The sequence below is a fragment of the Haplochromis burtoni genome, unplaced genomic scaffold (assembly GCF_018398535.1).
Source record: "Haplochromis burtoni strain Fernald_Lab_line unplaced genomic scaffold, NCSU_Asbu1 Contig_186, whole genome shotgun sequence".
NCBI classification, from domain to species: Eukaryota; Metazoa; Chordata; class Actinopteri; order Cichliformes; family Cichlidae; genus Haplochromis; species Haplochromis burtoni.
Genome location: NW_024582547.1, coordinates 696405 through 721357, shown reverse-complemented (window position 1 = coordinate 721357; position 24953 = coordinate 696405). Strand labels below are relative to the sequence as shown.

General features: G+C 39.4%; 1 protein-coding gene across 1 annotated transcript in view; it reads right to left on the bottom strand.

Annotated features, from left to right (window-relative positions):
- epha8 (eph receptor A8) overlaps window positions 1-24953 on the bottom strand; it is a 91522-nt gene that overhangs the window by 26277 nt on the left and 40292 nt on the right. Inside the window, exons 3-12 of the mRNA XM_042225883.1 lie at window positions 21500-21655; window positions 20853-21281; window positions 18773-18897; window positions 14411-14573; window positions 10256-10352; window positions 7901-7968; window positions 7456-7581; window positions 6699-6884; window positions 2767-2828; window positions 803-1012 (exon numbers count right to left, since the gene is read on the bottom strand). Of these exons, the coding sequence (XP_042081817.1) occupies window positions 803-1012; window positions 2767-2828; window positions 6699-6884; window positions 7456-7581; window positions 7901-7968; window positions 10256-10352; window positions 14411-14573; window positions 18773-18897; window positions 20853-21281; window positions 21500-21655 (1622 nt within the window). The remainder of the gene's footprint in view (window positions 1-802; window positions 1013-2766; window positions 2829-6698; window positions 6885-7455; window positions 7582-7900; window positions 7969-10255; window positions 10353-14410; window positions 14574-18772; window positions 18898-20852; window positions 21282-21499; window positions 21656-24953) is intronic.

The following is a 24953-nucleotide window of genomic DNA, read 5'->3' as shown; positions in this document are numbered from 1 at the left end:
GTTTCAAACACCAATTATAGTTTAAGATGTGTTGGATAATGTATTTTCTACAGTTGTGGAGACAGAACAGACATGCTGTGATACTAATCTCAGAAGCTCGATGTGTTCATAAAAGTGTAGCGTAGATATTTATCATTAGATAGTTAAAGGTCAGAATGTGATTATATTTTACTGAAGTTGATGCCTTGAGCAACACAATTAAAGGCGCTCCATCAATTTATTTGGGCATTTACACAAAACTGGGGCCTCAAAGGAATCAGCGGGAATCAAGATATACCAGCTTCTGGTGTGTTGCTAGTGTGGCTATTCTTTAAAAGCTGCAAGATCTTGTGGGAGATCAGGCACAACAGAAGCATTTTTAAATAACGGCAGGACAAATTGTATTAATAAGCTGCAGATATAAACAGCTTTATGTTATTAAACTTTTACATTTAGAATGAGACAACTACAACTGAGTTAAAAAGAAGGAAAAGTGAACCGTGATCTATGATTTCCATTAGCCTATACTCCACTGCTCCAGTTTTCACTGTCACTTATAAGCAAAATAGACATTATTAAGTTAAATGCATATTCTATTGTTAAAAAAAGATCATTCCTAGTGATTAGTAATATTATGTTACATTAAGTGTGTTAATATACAAATATTTTAATTATTATGTCATTCATGCATCTTAAATCATGTCATTTTGTGTGTTATAGCAAAGTTAATAGGAGACAATATCACACCTGCATGCATGTGTGTGTGTGTGTGAGTGTGTGAGTGTGTCGCTGCATTAATGCTTGCCTCAATGTGAAAACTCACACTGGTGGTGTATGCAGCATCTGGGTCATCCTCGAGTACTCTGGATAGCCCAAAGTCAGACACCTTACACACCAGGTTGCTGTTGACCAAGACGTTGCGCGCGGCCAGGTCGCGGTGGATGTAGCCCAGGTCAGACAGGTAGGTCATGCCGGCTGCGATGCCACGCAGCAAGCCAACCAGCTGGATAATGGTAAACTGGCCATCGTGTCTCTGCAAGAAGGAACAAAAAAATTGAAAGATCAGGAAGGGAGTGGCAAGGAGGTAGAGTATTAAGGCTAGATCAAAAAAATAAAATAATGCGATGGCATAGCAGCTGAGAAGATAAGCAGTGATAATAGAAGAGATTTTAATCAAGATAGAGCAAAGAGTAAAGATAAGAGAATAAAACATGACAGGGATTTGCTTTAAGTAATAATCTGCTGTATTATCATATGAGCAAATACAGGAGCTGTTTGACATTGTCAATGTAATACAATGTTAAACCAACCTATACATGATGTTAAAGAAAACTTTCATATTTGCTCCTCTACACTATTCTCAACTCTTTGCAACAGCTCTGCATCACACTGTCAGTAATGTCACTGTACTCTGAAACATGCAAACACCAAACATCAACAGAAAAAATGCCCAACATCACAAGATAGGATTTTTTTTTTCCATTTTAACAACTGAATTGATCTCTGCTGTGGTGTCAGTGCTATTTTTCAAAGATGTTAATGAGGGCACAAGATTCAGTGTTTTTAATGAGAATTAAGGTGAGTTTAAAGTGCTAAAAGTTCACCAGGTACTGGTTATGACTGGTAAAGTTAGTGCTAGGTTCATACCAACACACTGTATGTAGTGTTTCCCTATATGGCATACTCAAATGGAAATCTTATCACAGAGGTGAGAGGCCAAAATGTGTGACAGAGATGATCTGAAAGGCCACATGAGCAGTTTTTGAAACTGCTTATCCAATGTGTCTAAACACAAATCTATTCCTAACCTACCTGTGGTGGTTCACTAGCCATCTGACGAATGTTAATAGGGGAAACATAGTGAAATTGACAAAACACCAGAAAACTAATGAAAGCTGTGAATCAAAGCTTCATGAATCGGTTGCTTCAAAATTAGATTTGAGTATAAATGAAAAACAAAGCCTTATTTTAATTTTCCATTTCTGTGTGTGTGTGTGCCAGGGGCAGTTTACAGCCGGGCACAAACCCATTTGCACAACCACGTTATGCGTTATTGGAGACATTTTAAAACAGAGTTTTGGCACTCGGTGAGTCCTGAACATAAATATATAGTGAAATTTCACAGCAGAGCAGATGGTGGTTGTCCAGTTTTTGCCCAAAAAAGACCAAGTCAGTAACAGAAACTGGGTAAAATATGAGACAATTATAATGCTGCATTGATATATGCATGTAGTTACGGTTCATGATAAAGATTTATTTTCTTGGTTTACTGCATAGAAAAACTGAAGATGGAATTTGTTTCATGTAGACTGAGCCAGACACATTTATCTTAGCATGAACAGCATTTTAAAAACAGATCTCATTTTTTATGTGCCAATGATCATTGAAAGGACAGCTATGGGTCTTTCCCCATCCAAGATAGGAGCTTCACAATAACTGTCCCAGGCATTACCAAGATGGTTGCCAAAAGGCAACACTTTTCTTTAAAGTTTCATGAACATTTCAATAGTTGCTGAACATGATTGCTGTTTTGTGTTTGGTCTATTACCATATTATTTCTGATGCTACAGTGGGTTGAGTTCTTGGACATGCAGTTAGCATTTGAAAGTGAGTAGCACAAACCTCTCCACTAACGCATTAGGAGAAAATCAAAGGAAGGAAGACATTACACAAACTGTTAGCTGAACAACTCATCAACAGTCAGAAGTGCACTAAAACAGTTCAAATGAGATGGCATTAAAGGAAAAAGGAGTATAGAGCTCTTTAACTGATACTTTAAATACCAACCCGGAGGAAGGAGTCCAGAGAACCATTCTCCATGTACTCTGTGATGATCATCACTGGTTTGCCTGGAAACACCAACAAAAACTTTATGAGCTTATTTGGATATCAGCTATTTATTTGTTTGTACACACTGTACAGTAAGTGATGCAGGTGCTGAATAAAAACAAATGCAATGTCTTAATTCTATTATTTAATGTGTTTACCTCTATTTTCTTAAAGGGATTCGATCACTCAAAAACCTGTAATATTCTGTCCTTCTCTCTTACTTGTCAGTGTCTAACTATACAGGTGGTTTCTTGGAAGAGTTTCTTGTCTTTAACAACACTGCATACTAATTCTAATTAAGTTGTGAGTCTGTAGTGCTTCCACACAAATAGACAACAATTTAATTAGACTCAAGGAAGGTCTGAATGCGACACTTCGCTGGTAGCTGCTTACTGTCGCAATTTGTTCAAATAAATTGTGAAAAGTTGCTGACAGTTATATATGCAACTTGGAAAATATGCGAGAGAGATGTTGAATCTGTGATCATCTAGGAATGTTCTTCTAGTATTTCAAAGCTGCACATTGTACAACCCACCCACCCCCAAACTGGCTGTCTCCTCTACATTATTATCTACAGTATCATTTATTAAATTACATGCTGTATGGAATTCCAGCACAATGTGAATCTTCTTCAACCAAAATGAGACAGCTAAATTATACATCTAAATCTCAACAAAACCATATAAACCATAAAACCATATAATTAGATTTTTATTTCTCTAATCCATAGATTTCCAACTCATACCATTTCCATTAAAGAGGCGCTAAAAGTCACCAAAATAGATAAAAGCCTTGTATTGAATCATTACTGCTTTGATTAGTATGATTCACATGGCAACAGGTTGTTTTTTAATGCAGTGCTGATCGTTTTATTGCTTAAATAACCATGCTAGAAAACATGCCCCATGGTTGTGGAACAGATACTACTCTTTTTCAGAAGGGTACGATTACTGGCCTGCACCAAGCAAGGAAAACAACTAAGGGGATGGAAGGGTAGTGGTGAAACATCATGTATGAGTAAGAAATCAAGAAAAATATCACATGTTCCTGATTGGAAATCAGTGAAACATTTGATGAAATCAAATTGTAAAAAGATAAACCTAAGCTATGTTTCAGTAAGAGCATGTCCACCTGCACATTATGAAGAGAACTCCAGGAACTGGGACTAAGTAACTATTTAGCTTAAACAAAAACACTTAACAAGTAAAGTTACTAAAAAAAAGGCTTCACTTTGCTCGGGAGCAAAAAGATTGGATTGAGAAAAGGTCATGTGGTCTGATAAGTCCAGTTTTACGCTTTCAGGCAGTATTACCAGATAACTGATATTTTTCTTCTGCCAAGGTTCAGTGGACTCTGAGCCCACTGAGACAACATGATCACACATGAATTGACCACCACAGACTCTAGACCTTAGCCCCATTTAGAAAACTTGAGATTTGCCGGAGAAGAATTTATTACAATTTTCCCATCATCAATAGAAAATCTTGACACACAGTTAATGCAACTCTGGATGGAAATAACTGCATAAACTTATGCTACAATTAATGTGTCCTGTCATTAAAAGTAAAGGTGATCTAATGAAACAGACTTTTCATTTGGCCTGGCAGTGTATATGCTGTTACAAAAGGGATGCCTACATCATAAATTGTGTGCAAAAGTCTTTAAATGCCCGCATTTCTTTATTTTCTTTAGGGAGTTAGACTTTCTTACTAGTCTTGATCAATAGTTCTCCAGGCTTTCCAAACAGCTTCACAGTGTGTTCATCTGTTTATTTTGGTGTTTGAATTGATTAAAATATTTAAATATGATGGTAGTATGAGATTTAAGGATATACAATGAAATAGAAACTAGAAGTACAATTTTAGCCTTTAAAGTATACCTACAGTGTATTCACAGCTTTTGGCCAAAACCTTGTTGAAGCATCAATTACAGCCACAACTTTTTGTGAATATTCTTGAGTGTCCCACGCAGAGTCCAGACTTGGACCCAATTGAACATCTCTGGAGGGATCTGAAAAACCTGATGGAGCTTAAGAAATTCTGTAAAGAATTTTGGGAGAAACTGGCAAAAATAAGTGTGCCAAGCTTGTAACATCATACTTAGAGTGGTTTCAAAGCCACTCCTTTGTTATGTTGGCTATGTGGTCAGGGTCATTGTCCTGTTGGAGATGAACCTTCTCCAAAGTCAGAGGTCCAGAGCACTCTGGAATAAGTTATCTTTAAGGATGTCTCTGTACATTGCTCCATCATCTTTCCTTCAACCTAGTAGTCCCACAGTTCTGGCTGCCCAAAAACATCCTCACATCATGATACTGCCACCACCGTGCTTCACTGTAGGGATGGTATTGACCGAGTGGTGAATGTCTGGTTTCCTCCAGACATGATGCTTGGCATTCAGGCCAAAGAGTTCAATCTTTGTTTCATCAGACCAGAGAATTTTGTTTCTCATGGTCTGAGTGGCCTTCTGGTGTTTTTTGGTAAACTCCAGGAGGAGTGTCATGTGTTTTTAACTGAGGAGTAGCTTCTGTTCAGCCACTCAACCATACAGACCTGATTGCAGAAATGGTTGTCAGATTGACCACCGGGTTCTCTGTAACCTCCCTGACTAAGGCCCTTCTACTCTGAAAGCTCAGATTGGCCAAGCAACCAGCCTAGGAAGAGTCATCATTCATAAAGGGTTCTTCCATTTATGAATGATGGAGGTCAGTGTGCTCACTGAGAATTTCAATGCTGCAGAATTATTTCTGTACCTTCCCCAGATCCGTACCTCAATACAATCCTGTCTTGGAGGTCTACAGACAATTCCTTGGACTTCATGGCTTGGTTTATGACATACAATGTAAACTACGGGACATTATACATAAGCAGGTGTGTGGTTCTCCACATCATGGAGGAGATCGTGGAGATGTAACTTAACAAAATGTGGAATAATTATAGCACAGTGAATACTGTTTGGATGCACTGTAGTAACACTGGCTTTTCACTGGAAACTTTATTTATTTAATCAATAGACAAAATTGACTTTATGTACATGTGTGATCAGAGAAGCTGCAGTGCCTCGTCAAACCGTTTTTAGAGGTGTGGTAAGGCTGATATTAATACTTAATTTGGAAGACCACAAAAAGTCACTTTCTCATTTTTTGATAAATCTAACGGGACAATTAGAATTCAAACTGGTGCTTGCACTGTTTGAATGTTCCTGACAAAACTACAACTGTGAAGTAATTCTGCATTAAAGATTTTTGCTAGACAAAATATTAGTTGCTAGCTGCAAGCCTGGTTCTGTGAGTATGTGTAGCTCCCAGGCTTTCTTCGTTGGTTATTTGGATTGGTCCGATGCGTGGCCAGAGCCTCAGCAGATAAAAGTCTGGCTCTGCCTCTGTTTCCAATTAGCCAAAAAAGCAAAAAAATAAATAAAATCATTGAATCCCCAAAGACTTGTGTTGTTTGCTTTTACACTTGTCTGCTGATGTGCCAGGACTGCTCCGCTATTAAGATTTAAACAGAGCTGTTAATGTTGGACTTGGAATGTGAGCTATGAAAATGGGAAAAACAAAAATACTGAACTTTGTTTAACTATACACTATCATCATTTAGTAGTAATATGCATGTTGTGGTCTGCATAGCTACAATGAGGAGTTTAAAGAGTACATCAAGCTAGGAAACTGCATAGGGCATTGGGATTTAATGAAGTACTGTAAATCAAGCATTAGAGTGAATAAACACATCCTTTGTAATAGTGTAATAGAGTTTCTGTGCCACAATTGCAAGTATAGTGGAATAAGCAGTTCAGAATTAATACAGGTCTTGCCATACCTGTGTCTGAAAGCAAATAGTTTTGAAAATGATCTATATTTTTCACAATGATATATTGTAGTTGATGGAGCGTACTGTGAGTTACTACCCCCTCTAAACGGATGACATTGGGGTGGTCGAACTGGGCCATTATTGAAGCCTCGGCCAGGAAGTCTCTCTTCTGCTTTTCTGTGTATCCTGCCTTCAGGGTCTTTAGAGCCACTGGGATGTCTCGTTTTCCCGGGAGCCTCATACGTCCGTAGCAAACCTCCCCAAACTCCCCTGAAAACATGGCAGAGGAACACAGTAATGCAGCACATCAAACATATTCAGCCTTTAAATCTGTTCCACAATAGTAAATATTCGTCGTGCTTCCCTGCACCCTCCACCCACGCCTAAGCCATTTGTGTGAATGAGAACATGTCATTTAATTTGCCAGGGTAGATAAGAGAAAACAACCCACTTACAAACTATCTGTTCACATATATGTGCAAAAGCTGCCAAGAGCTAATTAGCAATCCATTCTTATCTTTAGCTCAACAGAACTTTAAACTGGTGGTTGCACTGTTTGAATGCGTCTGTGTCATACATTTCTATTTGTCTCTGGCTGCAGCAGTCATATGTAGCACAGTGAATTGTGAGGCTGACACAGTGTTAGTATTCTCTTCCTGTCTGAGGAGCTTTGAGTGACAGCCCCACGCAACGCTCTGATTCCACTTTGCTATCCTCCTCTCTGCTGCACACCACAGCCTTTACACCGGCCAATGATTTTAAGTTAGCATAGCCAATGATTCTCACTATGTGTGTGTGTGTGTGTGTGTGTGTGTGAGCACACACAAGTTCATGGTTTTACCTGAACCAATGATTTTCTCTATTTTGATCCTGGAAGCTTCAATTTCTCTGGCAAACTCGTGGACCGCCTGGCAGGGGTCCTCGTACGTGTGTGGGTCGATATAGAACCTCGCATCGGGGAATGACACTAAGATAAACAACATTAGCATTTGGTCACATATTGGAGAATGAGAGCAACATCGCATCTGAGCCCCGTCACCGGTGTGTGCAGGGAAAACCTGATGAAAGAGGAGAGAAATGACACGGAAAAAAGAGCAGACAGAGGGAGTGGAAGAATACACAGCATGCAGGGGCCAAGGAGTGTATTCTCCTGTAATCACTCAGAGCCTGATGAAAATTGTTCGCTATGAGGATGAACTTTATTAAACCGGGATGAAAATGCGACTTTATCAAAGAATGCCATCTAATCTATTATTAGTAATAATTGAGAAATGGGCCAAACATACCGTGACCATTCTGGTAATGCATCTTCTCCTCGTCGGAGTCCTGGAAGGCTTTGCTATAGCCACAGTGTCTATACAAAGCACACACATACACACACACACGCACGGCCACAAAAACACACACACACATGCCCATACATATACAGAGGGATGAATACAGGACAATAGTGGAAAACACTTTCAAACTCTAAGTATAGTTGAAAATTACTAAATCAATATTTGCTCATAATTAATTACTAAGTTTAACAAAGCTATTCATCACTTACTGACACTTAGTCATTTATTAACAACAAGCAGTGAGACTTTATGGTGTTACTGGCAACCAGTCAAGGGGTAGACTGGTTGAGGTGGTCTAGGTGTTTTTTGTTATAGCTTCAGAATAAAATGTAATGTAGAAAAAAGGGGACTTTTCTTATAGTTTCATACATTGTATATACTGTACATCATTTTGGCATGTTTTCTGTTAAAAGCTTTTCCACACAGGGGTTCCAATTACCCTACCCCTAACTCTAGACTGGTTGTTGGAGGATGATAAAAGGTTAAAGACTAAAATTCCTTTCTGTTAGTTTGGCGAGGTGAGGTATCATTTTTATAATTGAAAACCTTTTTCTATGGGCATGTCCACATAATTAAAACTCAACATTATTAGAATCAATATTCATATTGACAAGGCAAAGCAAAGACATCCCAGGAGTACATTTAAGAGCGAAAAGGAAAATGACTTCTTCACTCATACACGTTCAAATGTTGCCACTGTAGCTTTAGGGCATGCGTTTTTTGATGTTAGGTCTACACTGATGCACTGCAGGGTATTTCATTTCCTGCTTACATGTAAAAATATCCTAGTTTACCATTTTGATAAAGATGTATAATAAATCAGTGACTGACAACCTACCCAGAGTGCAACAAAGTGATTATGGTGCTTATTAGCATAGACTGTATATATAAGATGGATTTTACCATTGGTACCCATTTACCAACCTACATGTATACTTTAGTATATGTATACCATGTACCTAATGTTAGTAAAGTTCTGTTTTAGAGCCTTGAGCTGAGAGGTTTCCCTGTCATCACCTTGGTGTTTTAAAACAGGATAATCGATCAGACTGTAAAACTGAGGGGCACTGCACCCATGTTATAAGTAAATCTTGGTTTATTCTCATTTCTGACTCTAATTTGGACCATAATTTACAAGATGTTGTGTTCAATATGCCCTCAAACTAGTGAGTGAACCCATTAAGTCATCAGGAAAGTATCACAGAACAAGAGAGAATTTCACCTCAAATTACTCTTAAAAAGTGTTTTTGCAACTGCAGGACTCACCCTCTGCAGGTCATTAGAAAAAAAGCAGGTGGTAAATATGTAGGTCTAGAGCTCTAGAGCCTGGTATGTCCACTAAATACTGACCATCAGCTAAAAAAGTGAGATGAGTGACAAATGAGATGCATGCTAGCATTAGCATGACTGCTAGCATTAGCTAGGCTACTTTGTTTTATTTTCTTAGATATATATTACATTAAAATTTTAATCAGTATAATAGATATATTATATCTATTAATATTTTGCAAAGCTGTTTAATGCAGTTTACTTTCTTTGTAAAAACTAAACCTTTCCCTTGTGGTTTATTGCCTTGTAGTTAAATATTTTCATGAGTAAAGTGGCCATCCCCCTAAACTCAAATACCAACTCTTCTTTTTTCTTTTTCTTTTGTCTCAGTGGCATATGCTAAAAACTTTCCAGTCACGACAGCAGGATCTTGTCTGGAGTCCTCTAACTCATTATATTTTTTCCCACTTTTTCTATTGGCAATGAAAAACCTAATATGCACTGAAGTGTAAATTAATTAAAGGCAATGAAATTAATTATTTGGTACAGTTCTACAGAGATGTAACTACAAGACATCAAAAGGGAGGGGTAGGGGGGTGGGATAAGTATGAATATTTGGCTTGCAAGCTACTGGACATGAATCAACATAATTAAAACCACTATGAGGTGGAAATTACAAGTTAGGAAATTAGCTAAATAAGACAGCAAGGGCTAAGGAATATTAGCCTTCAAAACTCTCCTTTATACATTATACTTAAGCTTGAAAATATAGCATGTAGACTTCTTGTGCATCCAGCATTACAAACATTTTAACGTCATAAGGGGTACTAAACGGTACTAATGGTACTTCTCAAACACAGGCTTAAACAAGATCTTTTCCCACATTTTTAGGTGGCAACAGCTGAGAGAAATACAGTGCACACGAGAGATTTGATCAAAAGAAACTACACAAAGAGGCATGGTCGTAAGAGTAGTGTAAGAAAGTGTTCCACACACAGCAGAGATGGGTAGTGTGGTAAAGTGTAGCCTTGCCGTTTCCTGCAGATGATGATGGCCAGAAAGGTGACCAGACCAGACACCAGGGCCATGCAGATCCAGATGATGGTCATGGTGTTGTAACGCAAAGGAACTGCAGAGACACACAAACACAGTGTGTTAGCTGAGGGAACGCTGCCACAAATGCTCACAGTTTACACAAACACAGACACTGGTAAACACAGGTGGCAGGTAGAGTGTCATTGGTTAAACAAGATAAACAGAAATTTGGAGCTTTGTTAAATATCCTCGCCATTTAATAATCACCTCCTGTTTTTCCATCACATTAGGTAGGAAATATCCAGCTAATGTGGTCAAATACCCAGAAAGACCGAATGTTGTCATAAAAGATTACATCTATATCTTTAAGTACACTGTCATACATAGATACGTAGATGTCTGAGTTGATCTGCATAATAAAACTAAACGTTTTGGTTCAGTGAACACTGAAGTACACAGTAAGTGTTAGAAGTGTGCACCAACTATCAGATGAGCTTAGTAGCAGTAAATGTGGGAACAAGAAAGACAGAGTTTTTATAGAGTGAAAAGAAATATTGATCAAAATTTGAGTCTCGTGAACAATATAGTCTCCAAGCCAACAAATGCAAATATCCAAGGTGTGAAGATCCCTGTGACACAATGTGGTTTTTGTGATCTCTCATAATATAAACAATTGAGCTTGTGGGTCTTGCATAGTATCTTCGCTGTCCCTAGAACTGATCTCCTCTGGACAGAGATCTTGGATGTTTTTCCTGGGATTCTGCTGGAGCCCATCGCCTAGCTTCAGAGTCACTGCACCAAGTGCTCCGATCACAACTGGGACCAATGTTATCTTCACCCTCCACATCTTCTTGAGCTCTTCTCTGAGCCCTTGGTACTTCTCCACCTTCTCATGTTCCTTCTTCGTGATGCTGCTGTCGTTTGGTATCGCTACGTCTATCACTCTGCTTCTCCACCACTACTATATCTGGTTGGTTAACCATCACCAGTTTGTCAGTCTATATCTGGAAATCAAACAGGAACAGTCATTCTCAACCACCCTAGGGGGCGACTCCTATTTTGACCTTCCAAGCCTTCCAGGCCATACTCAGCACAGATTTTTCTGTACACTATGCCGGCCACGTGCTGATGGCGTTTCATGTATGCCCTGCCTGCTAGCGTCTTGCACCCTACTGTTATGTGCTGGGTTGTTTCAGGGGCATCTTTACATAGCCTGCACCTGGGGTCTTGCCTGGTGTGATAGACCCCAGCCTCTATGGATCTTGTGCTCAGAGCTTGTTCCTGTGCTACCATGATTAGTGCCTCTGTGCTGTCTTTCAGTCCAGCTTTGTCCAGCCACTGGTAGGATTTCTGGATGTTGATCATTTCCTCTATCTGCTGGGGCTCATACCATGCTCAAAACACTCATGTTTTGAGCCATGTACCCGTTCATTAGTACAAAAAGAACTGGCAGGAATATCAGGTAGCACAAGATTGATAGAGTCTGGAATTTACTGCACCAGGAAGATCTCAGGTGCAGATGTTTCAAAATGCCCCTTAGGTAAAATGGGACATGTCCCCTAGGGTGTTTGAGAATGAATGAGCTATAATCCTGTGGGTCTTCCAGATACAGACAAACAAACTGATGATGGCTAACCAACAGGACGTAGTGGTGGTGGACAAGCAGAGGAAGATGGCTGTAGTGACAGCTGACCTATACTGAGTGATAGCAAATCAGGAAAAGGAACACGAGAAGCTCGAGAAATACCAAGGGCTTAGAGAAGAACTCTAGAAGATGTGGAGGGTGACGTTAACAGTAGTCCCTGTGGTAATCGGAGCACTAGGTGCGGTGACTCCCAAGCTAGGCGAGTTGCTCCAGCAGATCCCAGGAACAACATCAGAGATCTCCGTCCAGAAGAGAGCAGTCCTAGGAACAGCTATGGTACTGCACAGGACCCTCAAGCTCCCAGGCCTCTGGTAGAGGATCCAAGCTCGAAGGATAGACCACCAGCAGGGGTGAGAGGGGATTTTTTTTTTTTATGTATGTGTGTGTGTATTGTTTGCTAGTTTGGTCTTATAAACCTTCCAAGACAACTGAGCAGCAATAATTGCTGATGATGCCTTTTCTCCTTGACACTAAGTTAACAAATGCTCCAAAACCAATAAACTGCTAAAATTTCGGCTTCTATAAAGGTGCTCACGCTTGCAGATAATTAAGTTCAGCAAGTGCATTTTATCAGCAGCACTTGGATTCTACTTTCAGTTGGATTTCCTATGGAAGCAGAAATGGTGTACTTTCTTTTACCATTACTATGACTTACCGTGAAAGACGTTATTGCATCATGTACATTTTTTCACATTATTAATTTTTAGTGTGTACAAAGTAATAGCAAAACATGCTCACTCTGTCCATTCTGTATATCTTCAAAGTTAAGTAAGTACAGTATATATCATGTAAATTGAAAGTGACAGTAGAAGGTTTCCAGTATGAGTTTGAAACTAATTTCGCCTTTTCTCCAAAAGGTCTGCTTGAAAATGTTGATGATGGTAGAATTAATTACAGCTTTGTGTGAGAAAATTATTGGCAATTTTCTGTAATTATGTGATATTGACAGCTGACCTAACGTTCACCCACATTTTTGCGTGGCTATTGGTAGTTGCTTTCTCTGTTTCAGAAACAGCTGATGAAATCAGAGTCTTGTACTTGTCAGGATTAAGAATAGAGATGTCATCATCTTGCGCCGGAGTCAGAATTGATTGCAAACGAAATGGCAAGACATGTGGATGAAATGGATGGACTGGGCTGTTGAAAGTCGGTTAACAGAAATGGCAAACTTTAAAAAACACATATAGATTTGACACATAGATGTTAGATTTAACAGTCTGAGCCAATGTCACAGCCTGTATGACTACCCAGCCACTGTCAACTGATTAGGGCAAAATAACCTCCACTACCAAACACTGACATGAACTGGATGTTAAAAAAAGCTGAATCCTGAAAAGACAGGATGGTGCCAAATGGTCCTCAAACTGGTCCCACTGCAAACCTTCACAATATATAGAGAACAATACAGAATTCTGCCAAAGGATAATTTACTAGACAAGTTAAAAATTTGACCTGATGTTGGAACTAAATACAGGTTGGATCATCAAAGCCTTAATATCTTATTTTAAGTGACCAAATTTAACCAGTCCATTTTATAACTGTCAAAAACAGTTGTCACACATGAACTCGACTGTTGCCTATGCAAGCACGCAAAAGGAAAGCCCAGGGCTGCAGTGAATGTGTAACAGCTAAAGACCTTTAGAAATGAAAGTTGGGTATCAGCAAAATAAAAGTTATTCTATCTTTGTCCTCTGGGAACTGTACACATGCCCATTGTTCATTAGAATCCACCCAGCGTGGACTAAAGTGGTGCACTGACTAAGCCATCTAGTCTTCATGTTAAGCGTCACAGGCTTGCGCACAACTCAGTTCTTAGAATTTGCATAGTTGCAGTTGGCAAAACACACAGCTCTGGAAAAAGGCAACTGTTGTCTGTTTATCATAAAACTTAGGACTTATTGATTACTCAGCATGAAGGCTCATGGAATGTGTACAGCCCTCTTGTTCAGTCAGCGAGAGTTTGGTCCGGTGAACAGCCTCCGAAAGGAGGCTATTAGTCAGTGAAACAGCACTGGGACTCCAACTAGGCAGGTGGTTGAGCTTTGCAGACCTAGCGCCTGCTCAGGACATTATCTGCCAAATCCCTTATTAGGAAAGAAAAATATTCGAATAGAAGTTTTCTGTAACAGTCTGTGTTGTTCTTACTTCAGGTGAAAGACATGAAACTTCTACCCCACAGCAGCACTGTGTTTAGCTGTTTGAAGCCTGTGTAGGCTGCAGCTTTGCTGACAGGGGTGACCCTTTAACAAAGCACAGATCAATGGAACAGAGGGGTGGACTGGGGCAGTTATCACCCAAACCTTTCCAGCCTAGGACCATGCTGTGCTGTTTGGCTTGACTTTGAGGTGATAGTCTTTTAACTGTTGTTACTGGACTTTTTTTTCCCAGTGTATCAAAGGTTTCTAGTGACTCATGGAGAGCAGGAGATTTTACCAAACAATTTAGCGATACAGCGTTTTCTCTTTTCTTTTCTCCTCGCAGACCAGTGTACACGCACATACACACACCTGCTTTCCCAGTCTGGATCTCTATGTTCTGGCTGAAGCGTCCGCAGCCTGCTGAGGTTCTGGCTCGGACCTGGAAGATATACTTGGTACCTGGCTTCAGCCCTGACACTCGGGCGCTGGTGTTTTTGGACTTCAGAGTGGAGTAACTGTGCTCTTCATTATCCTGCAAGAATGACAAATACATCTAAAGATTAGGGTTGTGAAGATTGGTGTGACTTCCAAAAATGTGAACAATAGTTTCAGAAATGAATTAAATCAGTCGGCTGTTATTCTCGAGGTGTGGAGTAATGTTGCTAAACAAATGCTTTGCTAAGCACGTTTTACATTCAAGTTGTTATTTGGCATCAGTGCGCGATGCATTAACCTGTAACAACAGCAAGACCAAATCTAAGCAAGAAACCTTTAGGGTCTACACTAAGCTAGGCTGTTTTTGTGACTAAGCCTGTGACTGAATACCACAATGAAAAGTGAATAAAAATTTAAATATTAGCAGACTGGGGGGAAAAAATCAAGTGGAAAACACAAAGCTGCAAATCAAAGTCTCTTTCTTGACAAACCCAGGTCCTCGATATTTATATATATATATTACTGCATCCAGGACCACCTGCAAAAAACATAACAATGAGATACAAAAATTGCAATATATGACACTCTGGGTTGACATAAAACTAAAATATTTACTTTAACACACAATGACATGAGTGGCTTTATTTCTTATTAATGAACAAGTGAATTCTAAAGCAGTGGTACAAAATCCCACATTTCATTCAAAATGTGTTTTTTTAAAGAATAATGACATAACCCCCAAAAGCTGAGAGACTGTCTAAAATGTAAACAAAAGCACAATGTAATGATTTACATAAACCCGTATTTTGTTTATAATAGAACACAGAAAACGTCCCAAATTCTAAATTAGAAAAATTTTAAGCTCATTTAAATTAGATGAAGGCAACACAATTAAGCTGGGATGTTTACCAGTGTCGCTTCTTTTAATAACAGTCTGTACTTTACTGTGCTGCATCCAGTTGCTGGATTTTTGGGAGAGGATGCTGTCCCATTCTTGTCTGATCTAGACAACAGTCCTGGGTCCCAGGTCTTCTTAGTCATAGTTTTCATTTCATGATATGCCATGACAGTTGCAAGTCGGTGGATTCTGTTCTTATTTACATTTTATATACACCGTTTCTACAAATAATAAAGCACTTTTAAAAGCACACAGATTTTCAGTTTGGATAAAACCACACAGTAAAGACAAATATATATGTCCCAATATAAAAACACACAGTCAAACGTACAGTCTTGCAGGCTGTTCTGCTTACACACTTCATGCACACACTGGATGCAAACAAGCCAAGAATAATGGACACAAAAAAATGAAGGAAATGCTAACTACTGATTCAGCCATATTAGTGGGCTGATCCATCATCAGTGTTCATCATCATCTCTGATAGATAAATAACCAAAATCAGTTGTAATCCCAGTAGCTCTCTAACAGAAATGCTATTTATTCTTCCTTGGTCTCTTGTGTTCTGGGGGCCTCTGGATGTCTGGAGTTTTGATCTCCTCCATACCTGCTTCATGCCCTGGAGGACGGGGCTGTGGCCCCCTCACACCCTCTAGCAGATCATTACATGAAGGAACCTTTTAAAAAACAAAAAACAAACGCGTCCATGCTCACAGGTGTACACACAGGTGATCACACCCACAAACTACACCCTTTTTGGCTTCTACCTCAAAGCACACTGTGTTCTGTTGATCTTATGTGCTGCACAATAATGTTTAATATTTAGTATTTACTGTCATATTCCCATATATCATTGTGATGTTGTTTATTCTATTACTCTTGTTCTCTTCTGCTTGTTTTCTTTTTTCTTTCTCAGCAGGTGACCCAGGTGATCGATATATGCATTTTTTTTTCTTTTTTTCTTCTTTTTTTTCTTTTTCTGCTCATTCTGTTGGTTTTTGGTTTTTGCCCTTCTCCCCCGTCCCTCTTCTCAGCTGTTTCTCTTTCCCTCTTTCTTTCTCCCCTTCTTTCCCCCAGTAAAGTCTGTCCCATATTCAGTAAGTGAAAATAAAATAAACAATAAAAGGTGAATCAAATGGACCATTATGGCAAGGCTGGGATGGTCAATTTGGTAAAGTAAATCCGTTGGGCATCTTTCTTTGCCTTTAGACAACAATTCTGATGGCAAAAGAGCCAAACGGGACAGGCAAAAAAAAAAAAAGAAGAAAAGAAAAAAAAAGAAATGCTATTTATTCTTTCTATGCCTCTATAAAACACTTAGCTCAGTGTGAATAGTGCCATACATGTAAACTTACCTTGCTGTACACATATAATTGGTAAATCTCATACAGCACACATTATTTAAGATGCTTTATCTGCCCACAGCTGCTACACAGCTGCAAGCTGCTTAGCAACCCGACTTTTTCCTCATTCTTTTTTTTTTTATATTGCATCCTCATCTGTGTTTTGTGGGCAAATAAAAACTTTTTACTGTGTATTCCATTTTTAACAAAAACAAACTTAAACAACAGGCAGATGATATTCTTCAAACCAACAATTTAAACTACATTTATCACATGAATGCATGAACACTATAGTTTATTTGGACTCCTTTCCAAATGCGTTATTATTCTTCCATGAAAACCCACTAGAGCGCCAAATGTGTATTGATCCATGGCTGACAATAGACCTCAACAAAATGCAGCATTTCCACCTGTTTGAGTAATATTTAATCAAAGCTGCAGTGCCACCATTGTTTTAAAAAATAACTGAGCTTTTTTTGGAAATGACACTTTATTATTGAGGCCCATTTCTTATGATGAATCTCTTCAGTATGAAGCGGAGGACCTGGATCTGAGGTTTGCAGACACTGTAGAAAAGATGTAATGAATTATGAGGCAGAATTATAGGATTTGGTGACAATAAGGAAACTGCAGCCCAGATTTATCCTGTAAGTGCCTTTAAAGACGACTGAAAAACAATGGAAGATCACACTGAATCTACCACAGCTATCACAACACTCACTTTATTTCTTACAGTCTTCTTTAACTAGTAGACTCATTAGAGCCAATGCTGAACACAGGAAATGAATATAACCTGCTCTGTCAGTTAGACTTTATTGCCATGTAAATGCCTCAGAAAATCTTTTCATCTGCTTCTGTCAGTCAGAAAAATGAACCCTGAATCGTGTTTGTCCTATTTTCTTGTTTCTTTTTTGATATTAGATTCATTTGTGATGCATCTTTTAGTTAAAAGTGAATTGTCAATATTATTATGCTTACCTATCTGTGTTACAACATTCAGCTGTTTACATGTACATATTCATCAAAAAGGGGATGTGTTGTTTACCATATTCCTATTTTGAAGTCTTGATCATGTTCATCATTATCATATCATTATCAATAATTTAGACATATTTTAAATGTGTGGTGGAAAAACACTCAACAAAACAATATAAAGAGTTACAAGGTGCATGGAGACAGTAGAGCAGCTGAATCATTTGGGTGTCCCGGGGAAGGATAACAGCCAAATTATAAAGTGTTGGTCTCTCTTGTTTTCATCATCGTCAGCTGCAGCAGCCACCGTCCTCGCCGTGACTCACTGTTGTTCAGTACAGTACTAAAAAACCTTACGAAAGCACATTGCTGACTTGTCCACTTGAAAATCCCCCACAGGCGTCTCACCCCTGAGCGAGGCCAGATTAAGAGAGCAGCGCAAGAGACGAGCTAATCCTTCAGAACTCCCCACACCATCCTGCTTGTTTGGCTATGAGACCGCCGGCTCTCAGGCTGCTCCCTCTGCAATTAGCTGATTTCTATCAAACCACACACACACACACACACACACACACACACACACACACACACACACACACACACACACACACACACAGAAAACCACACATACTCACCCAAATGCACATACATGCACATTCAGGCAAACACTTGTGGCAATTAGCTTATCGACAGGTCACGCCCGCCAAGCCGCTCGCTGTCACTGTCCCTTTCGCCAAGTTGAAAAACTACACCGTCTCATTCGCTTTCTTGCTCTCATTCTCTCAAAACCCCCATTTCCTTTCAAGTAGCTCAGCTGCCAGCAGGGTCTTTTTCTTGTATTAAGTTATCCTGAGTCTGTCCAACCGTCACTCCTCTGTTTTCACAATATTGTGCCTCAGCTTAGTTGAGGCCCTTTGAAGACAATGCGTTTACAGGTACAGTTTTTCCTCTCATGAGATGCCTGAAGAGTTTCACGTAAGTTCTTTTTGGAAAATAAGCACAATAGGTTGGCATCAACCTCAAACAAGTGACTACAGAACTGTTTTTAAGGCTTGAGTGGTACAGATGTAGCAACTGGCGTACCTTCTCATAATATTTGATGTCGTACTCGAGGATAACTCCGTTGGGCTGATCGGGTTCGTGCCACAGCAGAGTCACGCTGTTCTGACTGGTGTTCTCCTGCCGGATCGCTAACACTTCAGAGGGGGCTGCACAAGAAACAGGGAAGACAAGGTTTTGTCAACTCTAGATGTTTTTCCATGGTTACAGAGCGTAAGGAGATGAGGTTACTATAAAGTAAGTAAAGGCCTACTCTGACAGGCTTTTTGTTTTGTTTGTTTTTTCACCTGCTGTTAGCTTTAAGCTGCAACTCACTCGCTGATGGCATCCAACTTTATTTCTAGAGTTTCTAGAATTTTAACTGCTAATAAGATCGAGGTTCTAATTGTTGCCCAAGGCAAGGTGTAATTAACAAAGATTAAAAGATTTCTTGATGAAGTCTTACTTTAAACCTAGATTTAATGTAATTCTGTTGCACAAAAATATTGTATTGTTATCAGTGTATTAACTTGGCTTTTTACTTGTGTGCTGTACTCACATTTGGTCTTAAAATTAATTCAAAGTTGTATTACAGATGTATTAAAAAGAACAAACACTGCTTTTCACCTCCTGTCATTTGTACCAGGCGTCCTTTTGGAGACATGCATTAGTCAGTGAGTGACACTAACAGTTACTTCCAACTAGTCAACCAGAGACTGATTACAAGTCATTGCTGTCACATTCATCACAACAGAAATGGGCCGAGTTCTGTTTATGACGTCAGCGTGGAGCATAGAAGAAAGTTAGCCATGAGTTCTGTTTGCTGACAGTAGCAGCTATTCCAACTAGTCCTTACAGAAACAAAGTGCACATTGCACAACCTGTTTTTCATTATCAGCACAAAATGTCACTGAGACAGCACATTCCTTTTAAATATTGTTATTTTGGCACTTCTGCACATTTGACAGTAAAAAACCACAAAGTGAGAAAAGTATGTCTGATAAAGAGCCAAGGCTCCGAATGATGTGACTGCAAGTGAGTCGCCAAAAACTCACAGGTGACTTTTAAACTTGAGATTTAAACATTTTATTTCATTTCATTTTCATGACATTTCTCTTCTTTTGGCTTCGGATTATTATATAGTTTTCACACTGACTTATTTCAGGTTAGATGTGTGCACTTGCATGTATGAACATGCACCACTGATGCAATCATATCTTATGCTACCAATATAAACCAGTCACAATCCTGCTTCAGTGCACCTTTATAGATCTGTAACGCCGTTGTCATCCATTTACTTTATGTGCTACACGTACAGATTTTGTATTTATGATTATTTATTTTATTACTTAAGACCACACTCCCTCTAAGCCAACTTATTTCTGAATGGCTCAGAGCATGAGATTTGTAAGGAGGGTGGAGATTCTGTGTCTACTAAAGCCTTGGGCCTGAGATGACCACATCCGTGATGTCATAGATCCAAGAGTAGACATAATTGTCTGACGCCTGTACTTTTGCCTCACAGGGATCTCTTTAATATTCACTGGCTTTATTTTAATTAGAAACTACACCACTGTAACAGAATATAAATGACAGAAAATAAAGAAAGTCTCCTTAATGTATTTGTGGGAGATTTACAGACTCTTTAAATCTTTACCAAAAGACTTACAAACATTTCTACTTGCGAATTCTCTTGAACTCACAGTTCGTTTTCTGCTGTCATTACTTTTTTAGTTTCTGTTAAGACACTTTCTCTTTTATTTCAAAATCTCTGTCATACACTTCAATTGTTTCTACTTTAAAGTCTGTGAGAAAGTAGCCAATAGCATGGTGATCACTGAGCTAGAGGCTTCAAATTGGACTATCTATCTATTGGACTATCTATCTATTATATATGTGGGGACCAGGAAGTAATGAAGTCACAAATACACACCTAACCTAATGCTGACTCTTCACCAAGATCATTTCCTCTCATCGCACTTCAGACAGAGAAATTTATTTTGAGGAAAAGTACAAGCCAAATACACTGGATATACATAAGGTTGTGATTAACTGAATTCAAAGTAAGTGCTGCCTACTAAACTCCTCGTAATGATTTCCAGTACGTCATTGTTCTGAACCCTACCTGCCTGGTTCGTTGTGATGTTGACCACGGCGTAAGGTGTTGGCTCATTGGTTAGGTGTGACACTGCATTCATGGCCAGGATGCGGAAGGAGTAGTTGGTGTGGGCCACCAGGTTGAGCACTGTCACCCAAGACTCCTTCAGCCCGGTCTGGCGAGGAACGAATCGGACCGCAGCCGTGCCCGAACGCTCCACCATCCCTCCTCCCCCTGCCCCAACACTTGCCCCTCCACCTGCCTTCCCTCCACCAGTGATGCCTCCAGGGGAGGATGAACAGTCCTCACAGGGCCCTCCTTCTCCTGAGCACTTCATACACAACACGCTGTACTGCAAGTCGCTGCGACCCCCTGTATCCAGAGGACGGTCCCACTCTAAATTCACAGAGGTCCCATTGACTGAGGAGATGACGCTTACTGGAGCAGATGGAGGGCCTGGAGAAAAGAGAGATTTGAGTTCATTCGGAGGTTTGATCATGTCTGAAAAAAAAGTAAATTCGATTTCTGAGGCAAAGATAAGTTCAGCACATCATGTCATGGTTATCGTGTGCTGTTTGAGTGTGTTTATGTGCATGTCTTTTCACTTTTTCAAGGCAATCCCACACCTTGCCTCTGGGACTGGGCTTTCTGGTACATGGTGTTTTTGTACTTACGGGAGCATGGAGCTGCCGGTGTGTCATCTGCTGCCCGATAGTAGTTGGTGTCACAGGGGCAGGAGAGGGCGGCTCTGGTCTCTGAGTGGCTGTGTTGAGGACATTTACCACACAGACCATCGCCTGCCACCGGCTTATAGAAACCCACCTCACAGGCTGCAGAAACGGGGAGATAGAGACAGAGAAAGAGTGAGAGAGGGGCAGGGAGAATAAATAGAGTAAATAGAGACCTTGCAGGGAAGCTGCATTGCCATAATCACTCAGACCGTGATAAAATTCAGAGAGAGTGCATTCAGAGAGGCATGAATCACACTCTTATAGCAAGCTGTGCATATCAACGTGAAGCTTCAACTTTTTCAAAACTGTGTCATCTCCTCTAAAGCATTCATTTTAGGACATAGACCCATCCCAACTCCCCCTTAATCTATGTATAATTACAGGCCTTGTAACCGCAGAGACTGCAGAGCAGGGGAGATGAAAGTCATACTTCTTTCTGTTCAGATTTGGGCTGAAAAGGCGCTGCACTGTTGATACTCCCAGTGAGACCATCTGAATCCAGACCGTGTTTCAACCTTATTCAGCTGCTCTGATACATATTCACTTTTAACTCTGCACTGATTAATAATAGAGGGGCTCTGATAAATATATTCTCTTTCCAGGCAGTTAATAGGCTTCTGCTTTGGTAAATGGGGCAGGGGTAAACCTCGCGTACACGCAGCAAAGCATCATATATGAAAACGATGCACCCTGTTTGCGCTTCTTCGCACATGGTAATTTGCGATTCCCCAAAATGCTGTTTTAGTTTACAGATGCAGTCTTTGCTTAACCTTTCCTTCTAAAGCAAATAGAAGACCATTTTAGGGCTTTAGACATCAAAGACACTGAAAGAAACATAAAATGGAAAATCAAGAAGAGCAAATTTATAAGAAAATATACAGCTGACATGTATTCCTGATTATTGAAGACATTTTTGGATATGTTTGTAAACGATTAAAACCACTCCCCATGCAAATGTTCAGCAAATCCATTCAATGTAGGGTCAGGCATTTGATGCAGTTATTTTTATGATATTATATTTTGAGAATCCCTCATAAAGCAGCTTTTAGTTATTTAAAACAGTGACATCTGACAATATAAGAATCCGTCCTTATCTAAAATCTACCCATCTTCAGTGAATGGGAAGTTGCTACCACAATAATGTAATCCCACTGGCTTCCCCACAGCTGAAATTACAGCTTTTATCTGTCTGAACCTGGTGGCAGTGGGAAGTCATCCGTCCACTACTCAGTAGGTATGCACAGGTAAGCTTTGACTGACATATGAATATGAAATGGAAATGGGGACAAAATACAAACAATGTGGAGGACTTCTTGGCTCCAAAATTAAACCAAACCAAACAATCATGATGTTCCCTCCATGTGTCAGTAGACCTCTTCATTAGATGCTTTAGGCTTAACAAAGAACGGAAAGAAAACCTCTGATCTTTTACCCAAAAGGAAGTCAAACCAGATTCAAAATAAACACCAGAGACCAATTAGCAATTGCAACACCAACTATGTCTTACACTACACCCACTTTGGAAAATATACAGTATTTATATACAAGATATGAAGTAGAGATTTTGGGAGATACTTACACAGGTAACATGTAAATGACTTTCAGGGGGTAAAGGAGGAAGAGGCCATGGAGCCTCAGCAACAAGTGTTCAGGACACTGCCAGGTTTGTATTTCAGAGCCAGAAGCAGCCATATTTACACTGAAATGTGACCAGTTTTATTTGGGTTTACTTATATAACAAGAGCAATATAAAGCCTCACTTTATATTGTAAGCTAAGGGTGCTACAATTAGATACAAAAACAGTGCTAAATTATAAGCTACAGCTAGGAAGCAAGGTTAGCGAGCTGAATTCATGGCTGCAACACATACTAGCTAATTAATCTTGTGAGTGAATGAGCTGCCTAGACATGAGGACACAGGAGTAATTATGGAGACAGTGGGTTTTATTTAACAAAAAATATATATTATATATAAGTAAACAAATAAAAAAAACCAAAAAAAGTAATAAAAGCAACTTAACAAAATACCACCAAATTAATTGCATTAAAAAAAACTGACTTAACAGACAAGACAAAGTGGATTTAAATATTAGCTCATCAGACTAGTCTAACACACAAGGGACAACTGACAAAACACCCACAAAATAATTAAAAAGTTACTTCAGTTAATGGGAATCAAGCAGAAAACCAAATATGTCTCATAAGTTAAAGAAGGAAACCAACACATTAACTTCCACTGTGTTTTTAATGCTTATTTTTCAGCCTTGAAAGCTTTCCATTTGGTTGGATCATATCCTTCATTGAACCTTTACTTGGATGTCTGTACACTCCAAGTACACACATACTAGATTTCACTCCATATTGGACTGTTATTACATTAGGTCACTGACTAAATCTGCCCAGACAGACACATCCATCCAACTTGTGCCAAAAAGCTTAAAACCTGCAGAAGTACATTTTGCCATGATGACCTACTGTGACAGGCAGAAAAATTCACAACATGAAAACCATATCAGCGAGGCTGGTAAACATTCTGTCAAAAAGGGGACTTTATATCGTAGCTTCAAAATCTGGCACCAAAGTTCTATTTTGAAGTGCAGTGAAAGCTTAAAGATTAATATATGCAAAACTGGCTATCAATTATTACGGAGCCCCGCAGGGGACATGGGAGAAAAAAAAAAGACAGACTTTTGCGAGATCTCGCAAAACTTTTGCGAGATCTCGCAAAACTAACTCGGGATCTCGCCAAAGTTTGGCGAGATCTCGCAAAAGTCCATCTTAATTTTTTTTTCTCCCATGTCCCCTGCAGGGCTCCGTAAATTATAATCAATTATTTGAGGAAATAATCCATTTAAAACCTGTCAAGTATAGTAACAAAACATTCTAAGAAACTGAAAGCAGCAACAGTGTCCGTCCTAGGAGGTGTCAGCAGTTTTTCAATGATAAAGGCATCCATGTTAGTGGGTTCACCAAGACATTCTCAAGCCAGCTTAGAAGCATGTCCTAGGCCCAAGAGCCTCGTCCCGGCCTAAAACAAGAGGCATACAGAAATCAGATACCTGCCAGATAGAACAGAATAAACTAGACTAGAATAGAATAATCCTTTAATTGTCCCACAGGGGAAAAAACACATATACAAACAGAACAGGACACAGGACACAGAACAGAAACACACAATATTTTTACATATCATGGACAATAGTTACCAAAACAGTACTGTACAGTTATTAAAATTAAAGTACAGATAATTAGCAAACCCAGGTTGTAGTGTGCAAACGGAGCAGGATACTGAAAGATGTTTAAAGTACAGATTGTGTATTGTACATGTGCATTAAAAAGTAGGCATGTAACTTCCAATAAGTTAGTATATATAAACTGAGAAAGTAATGTGCAAGTT